This window comes from Erpetoichthys calabaricus, chromosome 14, assembly GCF_900747795.2.
Source record: "Erpetoichthys calabaricus chromosome 14, fErpCal1.3, whole genome shotgun sequence".
NCBI classification, from domain to species: Eukaryota; Metazoa; Chordata; class Cladistia; order Polypteriformes; family Polypteridae; genus Erpetoichthys; species Erpetoichthys calabaricus.
The window spans coordinates 29,036,601-29,048,756 of NC_041407.2; the positions used below are offsets into that span (position 1 = coordinate 29,036,601).

The following is a 12,156-nucleotide window of genomic DNA, read 5'->3' on the forward strand; positions in this document are numbered from 1 at the left end:
CCTCTTCTGAGTGTTGCCCGCTGCCTCCCAACTCTGACTCTTCCATGTGTGGCAGTTGGCTCCCTTTTATGCCAGAACAGGGAGTGTTTCCGGTGCCACGTCATATCCCCTGGGAAACGCTTCAGGGCCATAAGAAAAGTATGGCGGTCCTCCCCCAACAACACCCTCTATCAGTATGTAGAAACCCTGATAAGGCTGCACTTCCACACTCCCAATTTTCAAGAATCCCTGCAGGTATCCCGACTGGGTTCCCACATGAGAATAACTCACAATTCCCGGCTATTGCTGGTCCCTCTATTATTTCCTGCCGGCTGGACACAAAGTTATTTCTCCGTTCCGACAGCCAATATGCTGTTGTTGTTGCTCTGGCCTCCCGTACAGGTAAAGTATATTTCCCGGTCTCTTCTGGGATTCCTGTACTCCATCTACACTAAAGAAACAAGCTTCATGGACTGAATGGTCTTCTCGTGTTTGTCAAATTTCTTATGTTCTTAAGAAAATGCAGTTGTAGCAATTTTTCTGCTACTTAATATTTTTCTTTTCTTGCATTTCAATTAAAATCTGTTTTTTGTGATTTTGAGTAAATCTGTTTATAATTGTTCTGATCGGTCTTCTTGTCCTGCTAGTTACAAGAAGGTCAACTGGTGGTGCGGCATTTCCAGTACCTGAGATGGTCAGCCTACCGAGAAATTCCAGATTCTAAGAAGTCCTTCCTGAATCTGCTGTCACAAACGGACAAGTGGCAGAGAGAGTGCAGCAATGGAAGGACCATTGTCCACTGTCTGTAAGTACTTTTACCCCATGTCGATGGATTTTGCCCAAATTGGTTGAAATAAAGTGGGTTGTTGTGCACAGTCATTTAAAAAGATTTTCTGCTCCATCAGTAGCCAAGCAGACAAATAACAGCTGTAGAAGGCACTTCCAGTACACTATGCAGTAGTACATGTTGTGCCTTTTCTATTTAAATGTTACGCTCTATTTAAATGTTTACAAAATTCGGCTGAGATGAAAATTTGACATGCTGTAGTAGAGCTGGGCAGTCAGACAGAGTGATTTGACTCTTCATCCTGACAGCATAATAGCGTCAGTAGAGATACACAATAAATTAGACTTTGTACTCTGACTCATGTACTAGTATTAGGACTGGGAAACATGTAGAATTTTTGATTTGATTTGATATTTAATTAAAATAAATATGCAAAAGCCAATATCTGGAAATTCTGCAATTTTATTTGGTTGTCCACAACTATTTGCATCTTATATGGACCTGGCCACACTGCTTGATGGTGATGAGGGTCAGGAGAGGAAATTATTAGGACAGGTAGCATTAGCTCTACTGTTTGCAAATAGTTTGGTTTTACGTGGAGTGATGGTGCATGCAGTACAACATCTAAAGATAAAACACATTACTGCCCAGTCCTAACTAGTATTGCCCAAAAATGAAGTAAAACGCTATTCATAATTATAGTGTCCAATGTCAAAATCATTTACAATGTGCCAGACCAAAATGATGAAGCAGGAATTATAAGCCACAGCAGAAAGACTTCTTACTGAGCATCATGCGGGTTTAACATCAGGCTGTAATCATTTTTCGTGATCATAGCATCACCAAAACAGGACTATGTGGTATTTGTTCAACAAATGTTTACTAAGACATAAAATACAAAAGATTTAATTTGTCATCAAAAGGCATATAAACCTAGACAAGCACACTCCCTGCTTCAGAGCTAACTGAAGGAGACAGACCCGAGCTGTCTGCACTCCATCCTGCTTTGTCAGCTTAGCTGTGATCGGAGAAGCTTAAGACATCAGAACACAATAAACGCAGAATCCATTACTGTGATATTCATAACTGTTATATTTAAAACAACTAGGGCATAACCCGACATGAGCCACAGTTTATGTTACTTTGGTTTGATATGTTGCAGAGTGTTGTTTATGTAAATTCAGCTAAAAGCCAACCTGAGGAATCACAAACGCCTGTGACACCAATTGCTCAAAACATTACAGTGCCCTGAACAGGGAGGACTGTGTAGACAAAGTGTTGTCATTTCTATATGGTGTGACTGAAATATGTGCAAATCCCCTTAAATGAATGTCTATAATGTGCACTTCAATCACATCTGAATTGTCTGATTTGTAATTTTAAACTGTGGAGCAGAGGGGATAAAATCAAAGGAAAATGTGCCTTTGTCCCAAACATTATGGACATCATCTATCATTACTTGCTTTAAGTGTGCTGCTTGAGATTACAATAATGTATCTGGCACATTTACTGTGTCTTATTAAACATAAAAGCATAAGAAGGAGTAGCAAGGCAGCACTTTCAGGGTCACCTAGAGGACCAGTGGTACGTCTAGGTCCAGGAATGAAGAACAATACTTATAAAAGCAGGCTCTGACACAAAATTTACACTGTGCCCTTCTAGAGGGTCTGGTGCCTAATCAGGAGACCATTACTTATATTTCCACAGTTCTTAAAGTGACGATTGTATTAATGACGGTTTCTTTTTTTCTATCAGCAATGGTGGAGGACGGAGTGGGACCTTCTGCGCTTGTACTATGATACTTGAAATGATTCAGTATCAAAATATGGTGGATGTCTTCTATGCTGTGAAAACATTACGGAATTCCAAACCCAATATGGTGGAGTCACTGGTAGGTCCTGCACTTTCATTTTTCTCTTATTTTTGTAATTAAATTACTTTCAAAGAATGTACTATCAAGAGTGCCCCTATATAACCTAGATATTTAATCTCAGAAATACAAAAAATGTATAAGTCCTTGTAACTTGATTCATTGGGTATAAGGCGCCTCCATGTTTTTGTCATATAAGTATGATCACAGGAAGGCCTCCTCATCCTATAAGAAGGATCTGTGCAGATGAATGACACAACTGGGAGGACAGGTGGCTCATGTGGCACACTATTAGAGATCCCAAGACTGTGCTTTCCTCTTGTCTTTCTTGAAGAGAACAAAATATGGGTCATATAGTCCCAAAGAAGGGACAGTTGGTCCCGAAACACGTGGGCTGTTCCACTTTGTGGTTGCCATCTTCACTAGCTCCAAACAACTTTGAAATTCCCGAGGCCTCTCTTGTCCCTACCCACTCAGGATCGAATACCTCTGGATATACAGCATAAGGAAATTGACTTCTCCTCTCCACCTCTGGTTCTTTTCCTGCATATTATAAACCAATATATGGAACTGTTTATACAGTAAATTAAGTACATTGAACGACATGACTGCCTGTTTAATTCTTGGGTTATATCATTTTGAATATAATTGTTGCACTGCTGAACATTTTTTTGTTTTTGCTTCAATATTAAGTACTGAACTCATCTTCTCTCTTTGGCATCATCTCTGGGGAATTTCTGCCATTCTTCTCTGCAGATCTTCTCAAGCTTTGTCAGGTTGGATGGAGACCCTCAGTGGACAGCTACTTCCAGGTCTCTACAGAGTTATCCGAGTGGGTTCAAGTTGGGGCTCCAGCTGGGCAGCTCAAGGACATTCACAGAGATGTCCCTTGACCATGACTGTGTTGTCTTTGCTTTGTGCTTAGGGTAAATTGTCTTGTTGGAGGGTGAACCTTCAACCAGCTCTGTGGTCCATAGTGCTCTGTAGTAGGTTTTCATTAAGGTTCTCTCTATTTTTTGCGCTGCTAAGTTTTCACCTTGACCCTGACTAGTCTCCTAGTCCCCTGTGCTGCTCCCACCATGCTTCACTGTTGGAATGATATTGCGCAGGTGATGAGTGGTGCCTGGTTTTCTCCAGCTAGATAGATAGATAGATACTTTATTAATCCCAAGGGGAAATTCACATCAGCATAGCATACTGATAAAGAAAATATTAAAGAGTGATAACAATGCAGGTATACAGACAGACAATAACTTTGAATAATGTAAACGTTTACCCCCCCGGGTGGAATTGAAGAGTCGCATATTGTGGGGGAGGAATGATCTCCTCAGTCTGTCAGTGGAGCAGGACGGTGACAGCAGTCTGTCGCTGAAGCTGCTCCTCTGTCTGGAGATGATACTGTTTAGTGGATTCTCCATGATTGACAGGAGCCTGCTCAGCGCCCGTCGCTCTGCCACAGATGTCAAACTGTCCCGCTCCGTGCCTACAATAGCGCCTGCCTTGCTCACCAGTTTGTCCAGGCGGGAGGCGTCTCTCTTCTTTATGCTGCCTCCCCAGCACACCACCACGTAGAAGAGGGCGCTCGCCACAATCGTCTGATTGAACATCTGCAGCATCTTATTGCAGACGTTGAAAGACGCCAGCCTTCTAAGGAAGTGTAGTCGGCTCTGTCCTCTCTTGCACAGAGCATCAGTATTGGCAGTCCAGTCCAATTTATCATCCAGCTGCACTCCCAGGTATTTATAGGTCTGCACACAGTCACCTCTGATGATCACGGGGTCCATGAGGGGCCTGGGCCTCCTAAAATGCACCACCAGCTCCATGGTTTTGCTGGTGTTCAGGTGTAGGTGGTTTGAGTCGCACCATTTAACAAAGTCCTTGATTAGGTTCCTATACTCCTCCTCCTGCCCACTCCGGATGCAGCCCATGATAGCAGTGTCATCAGCGAACTTTTGCATGTGGCAGGACTCTGAGTTATATTGGAAGTCCGATGTATATAGGCTGAACTGGACCGGAGAAAGTACAGTCCCCTGCGGCGCTCCTGTGTTGCTGACCACAATGTCAGACCTGCAGTTCCCGAGACGCACATACTGAGGCCTGTCTTTAAGATTGTCCACAATCCATGCAACCAGGTATGAATCTACTCCCATCTCTGTCAGCTTGTCCCTATGGAGCAGAGGTTGGATTGTGTTGAAGGCGCTAGACAAGTCCAGAAACATAATTCTTACAGCACCACTGCCTCTGTCCAAGTGGGAGAGGATCAGTGTAGCATATAGATGATGGCATCCTCCGCTCCCACCTTCTCCTGGTATGCAAACTGCAGAGGGTCGAGGGTGTGATGGACCTGTGGCCTCAGGTGGTGAAACAGCAGCCGCTCCATGGTCTTCATCACATGTGACGTCAAGGCGACAGGCCTGAAGTCATTCAGCTCACTAGGACGTGATACCTTTGGGATTGGGGTGATACAAGATGTTTTCCAAAGCCTCGGGACTCTCCCCTGTTCCAGGCTCAGGTTAAAGATGCGCTGTAGCGGACTCCCCAGCTCCAATGCACAGGCCTTCAGTAGTCATGGCGATACTCCATCTGGACCCGCTGCTTTGCTGGCACAAAGTCTCCTCAGCTCTCTGCTTACCTGGGCTGCTGTAATTGTGGGTGGGGTAGACTCTCACCTGTGCTGGTATTAGCATAAGGATGAGTAGAGGGTGCAGTATTCCGAGGTGAGAGTGTCTTAGGGTGGTCAAACCTGTTAAAGAAGTTGTTCATCTGGTTTGCTTTCTCCACATCTCTCTCGATGGTGGCAGCCCAATTCGAGTTGCAGCCAGTGATGATCTTCATCCCATCCCACACTTCCTTCATGCACCAAATGCGAAGCACAGAACTGAAGCTACAAACAGTTCAATCTTGGGTCATCAGACCAGATAATCTTGTTTTTCACATTATGAGAGTCCTTTGGTTGCCTTTTTGCAAACTCCAAGTGGGCTTTCATGTAAATAAGTAAAGTACTCGGAGTCTTGTTTTGCTTATTGGATCATTCCATCAAGATTCACCCAATTTTTAAAACGTCATTGCTGCAAAAATTTCTGAAATTTTGGAACTTTTTCTATTTATTTGTATGGTTGAATGATGACCACATTTTTTTTTTTTTTAATTTTCTCCCCCCTACCCAATTCACTACTACCCCCTTCAAAGATGGCTGCCGTCACCATTTTTAGCACTTGGAATCCTTCACAAGATGTCAAGCAGCCTTAACCCAATAAAGATATTTAAATCATTCAAAAAAGGATTTTCTCAGCAAAAACTGAGGAGGATTCTTTTTCACCTACAATATACTTTGAAATCAATCATATATTCGTTTCTTTATAGCCCTTTACATATAGATGCCAAGATATCGATTTTCAGGAACTTTGTGAGTTTGTTTTTTTAAACAGCACAGAGAAGGTACACAAAGTTCTTATCTGAAGGTGAACTGGCTATCGTAGATACACCATGAAAATGGCAGTTGAATAACGTGTGTGTGTGTGTCTTGTGTCTTTTGTCTTCTTTCAGGAGCAGTATCGGTTCTGCTATGACACTGCCCTGGAGTACCTGGAGTCTCTGGATACCAGATAGCAAACGGTATGAGCTGCCAACAAAGAAACCTAAATTAGCAGCTTTGTAAATTGTGATGGACAACTTCCAACCTAATTTCAGTGTCAGACATAACTGCAATTTAAGACAAAGAGTGACTTGGTGGGAGACATCAGTGAATGCAGATTGTTTCCCATCTGGCATTCTGCTGGTCTTCACTGGCCTTACGCTTATGTCTTACAAACATTTCCCAAAGAAGGATCAATGGATGTTCATTGTGACCGAGTCCTGTTCACAAACAACTGGAACTTTACATCAGAAGATGCGACCAGGCAAATTCATTCCAATTTCTAAGAGGTTCATTTGCTAAGTGACCCATCAGCCATATTTGCTGCAAGAGCTGCTCTTTTGCATACAGTAGCTCTTTGGTTACATTATTGAATATCTCAGCCACAGGCCTACCTGTGATTTCTAAGCCATGTTTAATGAATAGTCACTGCTGAAAGAAATACATTTGTGCCCATCTGCAGCTGAGGAGCCTGCTTGAATAACATAGTCGGAAGTGGAGACCCCACAAAGAAAGCATGGCATTGCAAAAATCAGACTTAAGACCCCATGGGCTCTAAGGCAGAAGATAACAAGAGCAGAGCACCTGTATAGTCAAGAGGGTGTGAAACTCATCACATTTGTGTTCTAGACCACTGTAGCTTGAAGCTTGTGTGTATCCTCATCAGGCTTTAGAGTTTTTATTATTTAGTTGTGCCTTCCCTTAGTTGCTTGAACCCCACCATTTGAGGGATGCCAGTGTGGGCAAATTAGACACACAGAAGTCAGTCAAGTGAATGATTAAAAGGAAACAGCACAACAAACGAACTTTCACTGCCATCTTCTGCTCTTGTCACCATTTCTGTTTTTCTCTTATGTAAATGCATTGCATGGAACTAAGCTACAGAAGTAAAGACGGGGGGTGGTCCAGATATTATAGAGGATTAACAACACAGGAGAAACTATAGCAGAGTCCGCCTTTTGCAAACCAAAGCTCTTAAAGGTTTTGTATGAATACATCCTTGAGTCAGTGCTCAGCGATGGATGGTCCAATGTGAGGTACCTGACCAAGGAGAAGACGTGGTTCACGGGGAAGACCAGAAATGGACAAAACAAAGGAAAGGTCCAAGGTTGGCGAGAGCTGAATGGCTGGCACTTCCAAGATTGTTTGTTTTTCAGCTGTGTAATTTTTAAATAAACTACTTGTTATGTGTACTGCAAGATTCATTATTTCAAAGAAAATTCACTATAACCTTACACACAATGGCAACGTTCATGATGGTGACTCTAGAAAAATGTTGTGCAAAACATTTATTAAAAAAAAACAAAGGGTTTTCATTTTCTATAAATCTTTTGTCAGTGTAAGACCCTAACTAACACTTGTGCTGCAGTGTCTCCTACGTGATCTCATCCATCCCAAGGACGGCTTGGCCAGTTTGGTTTTCTGCTCCTCTGATGTTGGGCTGGATATTCTTTTTGTCTGTTTTGACACTTCTAGTTATCGTCTGAGCTGCAGGGACACGAAGGAGTACATAACGTGAAGGGAGTGCGATCACTCATTTTCTGAATGGTTGTGCTGTTCCTTCTCGTGTTTCCTTTTCTTTTTCAAGGGAAGGAAAGCCATAGTGTACAGTGTGTATCGAACATTTCAAAAAACACCTTCTCTAAACTTTCAGCCAAGTGAATGTCTACTCAAGACTGTAACAAAGGAGAGGACCGTCACACCACACAAGCCTGGGTTGAACTGAGAACGTGTGCTGACCATCCAAGGCTGTCGGGACGCTAACTGGTCCCTCCACCTACACAGAATGTCATCTCTCACTTCTTATATCCTGCTGACCTGTTTGAATGCACTGATTTGATAGATGGTGTCGATTTAACGCAAACTGCCTGCTGAAATAAAAATGTGTCAGACTGACATGATGTCTTTTTTTAAACCAACCTGACACACTGGCACTCATCCAAACCGAGACAGGGATTTTCTTCAATTGATGAAATGTGCCAAGGGGTGTCAGGCACACGCTGGCTCACTACACACATATATATGGGTGAGCTCTTGAAGAAGCAGATATAATCAGATACGGAACTCATTGTAAGTTTGTTATCATAAAAACAGAATAGTGCAGAACTCAAGCAGGTATGGATAAACAGAAGTGTAAAACACAAAACAAAAGTCAGCATTCAAACTAGGCCAAAACCACTGAGCAATTCTGAAATCACAAAAACAAAGAGAAGGTGAAAATGGCAGCATGATAAGTAAGATCACCGAAACAAGAGGCGCTCTAGAAAGAGGTTATAGCAAAGTGAAAATCCAAATGCTTGAGGAACACTCCTTTTATATCTCCAACCCCTTAACCATGAGTGCTGCATAACAAACAAAGCCATGTAACAGACCCAGACAGGAGAACCTGCAGCAGAAGGCAAGTGAAACGAAGGGGGAAGCACCTCGAGAACAGCAACATCACCATTTATTTCTACAGCACATTTTCATACATAGCACGTCACTTAAAGCGCTTTACAAGATCAAATCTAAATGCTAGGGCCTATCTTGACCTGCTTTTCTTTGTGGCGACCACAGCTGCCCTGTTCCTATTACCCCAGATCACTGACAGTCATTTCCAAGGATGAGCTGGGCACATTAAAACTTTACAACGCTTAATTCTTCTACAATAACATCAAGTCGAGTTTTAAAACTCCCTAAAGTCCTACTGTCTACCGCATTACTTGGTGTCTTATTCCATGTGTCTGGAATGTAGGATTCCTCTATGTAAAGAAAAACTTTCTATTCCAGCTGTGTCCTCGTGTGGTAAAGTGAGGTCCACGCCTGATTGCCATTTTAAATAAATAATCGCCACACTCGCGGCTTTAAGGAAGGGGGCGTAGTAACGTGGCGAGAGCGGCTCCCGTGCACCACGCAGGTGGTCCCACACTTAATTTCACAGGTGCGGAATCACTCGTGGCTGTAATTGATGCCAGGAGCTGCTAATCATCTCACCTGTGCCACGTCCCCATTTTAAAAGGGAGAAGCACGAGTGTTAGGGGGAAAAGAAAAAGAAAAAAGAGTGAAGGGAGGCAGGAGGAGAAAAGAGCCGGTGCAGGAGTGAGTGAGCAGATGGGAGAAGAGCCACTGAAGGAGGAGTGTGTGGCCGACACTCAGTGTGGGGGGCAAGTTGGAAGAGGTTGCTCCAGCTGAGCAGTTCAGAGAAGCAGCAGCGACCTGGAAGGTGAACGGAACGCCGTGTAAGATCGGGAAGGCAGCAGGGGTCAAGGAAGCTTTTGAGGTGAGCACCCTGGTCGGTGGGGACCCAAGTCTTGGTCCAGTGTGGGAGCCGGTAAGTAGCCATAGGACGGAAGGCAACTGGACGTGCAGAAGGTCAGCTGCGTCTGCTGAAAGGGCGACTCCTCTGCTGTGAGGCCCATGAGTGATAAGCAAAGGAGCCGCCAGATAAAAGAGAAGGCCCCGGGTTTTTAAAAAGGACTGTTCCTACCAGTATTTTAACCATGTGTTTAATGGGTTTGTTTTTGAATTTTTTAACCTCCACATTCACACATTTTAATGGATTATTTATTTATTTATTTTGAGCACTGCACTGTAGACACTGCTTTTGGTTTTTGGATTGAATAAAAGCACTTAACACTTTTCCACCATCCCATTGCTTAGCGTGTCTTGTCCCTATTTGCCAAGCTCACTCAGTTACGTTACCGACTGTGTTGGGGTCAGGAGACTTCCAAAACAGGAAGAGGGAGCAGGACCCGCACCATCACACCATGTTCTTGATGAACTTGTTTTAAAATAACAGTCTTGATCCACTGGACTAATTCCCTTCATAATTTTAAACTCTTCAGTCAGGTCTTCTCTTAATTTTGTTTTGCTTAAACTGTAAAGGCTCAGCTCTTTTAATCTTGCCTCATAATTCAACCCCTGTAGCCCTAAAATCAGCCCAGCCGCTCTTCTCTGGACTTTATTTAGCACTGCTATGTCCTGGAGACCAAAACTGCACACAGTACTCCTGATGAGGCCTCACCAGTGCATTATAAATATAAAGCTCGAGCAGAACCTCCTTGGACTTGTACTCCACACATCAGGGCGCTATATAACCTCACATTCTGTTAGCCTTCTTAATGGCTCCTGAAAACTGTCTCAAAGTTGAGAGTGTCCACTGTGATGCCTAAATCCTTCTCGTATGGTGTAATCGCCATTTACTGACCACCCACTGCGTATTCACAGCTAACATTTTTACTTCCTACATGTAACACTTTACATTTACTTAAATTTTATCTGACACAAATCTGCCCAGGCCTCTATGTCGTCCAAGTCCCTCTGTAATTCTTCAACAGATTCGAGATTATCTGCCAATCCACCCACAGTCAGGTCCGTAAGTATTTGGGCAGTGACACAATTTTTATCATTTTGGCTCTGTACACCATCACAATGGATTGGAAAAAAAGCAATCATTATGTGACTTAAGTGTAGACGTTCAGTATTAATTTAAGGGGATTACCAAAAATATTGTATAAGCCATTTAGGAATGACATCATTTTTCTGCATAGCCCCCCAAACCCACCCATCTACACACCCCACTCTGAACTCCCACTTTTTATAGTTTGATGGCCAACCTCTCGTGGCACCTTATTAAATGATTTGTAAAAGTTAAGATAAATAATATCATATGCTCCACTTTGCTCATATCCTTTTGTTGGCTCCTCATAGAATTCCAGAATGTTGGTAAACACGACCTTCCTCTTCTGAGCCCATGCTGACTGTTGAACAAATCTCCTGGTTTTACTGGGTGTTGCACAATCTTATCCTTTATAATTCTTTCCATTAATTCTCCTGTGATGCATATTAAGCTTACTAGCCAATAGTTACTTGGATCGGCGCAGTCACCCTTTTTATATACTGGTATAATATTTGTCAATTTCCAGTCCTTCGGACAGTGTTTTCCTAAAAATGTGCACCAAAGGTTTATATATGTACCCGCTAGCCTCCTTAAGAACTCGAGGATAAATATGATCTGGTCCTGGTGATCTGCTTGATTTCAGCCGATTTAATCTGAGCAGCACTTCTCCCTCTTCAATTTCTGCATCACTCACTTCAAGAGGTAGGCGTGCAAGTGCTCAGCGCTTTATATCTTAACTAGCTGTGTAAGCCTGTGCTGTAAAAAGCCCGGGGTCCTAGAGAGTATTGAAATCGTCAGAAAAAAAACTGAAATTTAGAGATGTCAAGTAATTGAAAGGAACGACTCTGGGCGTCTCTCTCCTAGGTTTCCTTGTGCTGATGTTCTCGCCTCACTTGTGTATTAGCGGCGGGAGGAAAAGTAAAAGGGATACCGTTTTTTCAATGTGCTCGTCTCGCTTGCGTAAGAGTTTCTCTTTTCTCGGCAGTTTTACTTTGGCTACACAGTCGCTTTCTTCTTCATACTTGTTAACTTGGGGCCGCCATGCCAGCTCTCTGAGCTTCATGCTGTAGTGGCCTTGCACTACCAGGCCGGACAAACACACACACACACACTTCCAGGCGTAGACGTTTAGTTTTCTGTTTCCTCGGAGGTGGAGCCCTCACCCCGACTCCATCTCGCACTTCCGGACCGGACAGACACACACACTTCCACAAGTAGACGTATATATATATATTTCTTCAACATGTAATCCAATATAAAAGAGTGATAAAAGTGAAGGTTAAATTACTAATAAAAAATAACCCAAACAGTTAAAAATCTAAGGTTAAATTCACAGTTGGGATCGATCCATTAAAATAATCATGAGCCTCTTGTGTCTCCATCCAAAACAGGCATTTCCTCTGCTACACCATTTTGGGCACAGTCAGCCTTTCAATTGGCTTCTGCCCGTCACCGCCATCCCTCCGTCTTCAGCAGCAGTCCACTCACACTCCTTGGGTGCTTAGCAG

General features: G+C 43.1%; 1 protein-coding gene across 4 annotated transcripts in view; it reads left to right on the plus strand.

Annotated features, from left to right (window-relative positions):
- The window catches only part of LOC114664826 (receptor-type tyrosine-protein phosphatase U-like), a 1,094,815-nt gene extending 1,087,239 nt beyond the window's left edge, over positions 1-7,576 (plus strand). For all 4 annotated transcript variants that reach the window (XM_028819112.2, XM_028819113.2, XM_028819114.2 and 1 more), the window contains 3 exons: positions 627-784; positions 2,522-2,657; positions 6,183-7,576. In XM_028819112.2, the coding sequence (XP_028674945.1) occupies positions 627-784; positions 2,522-2,657; positions 6,183-6,245 (357 nt within the window). In that variant the 3' untranslated portion in view covers positions 6,246-7,576. The remainder of the gene's footprint in view (positions 1-626; positions 785-2,521; positions 2,658-6,182) is intronic.
- Positions 7,577-12,156: the final 4,580 nt, after the last annotated feature.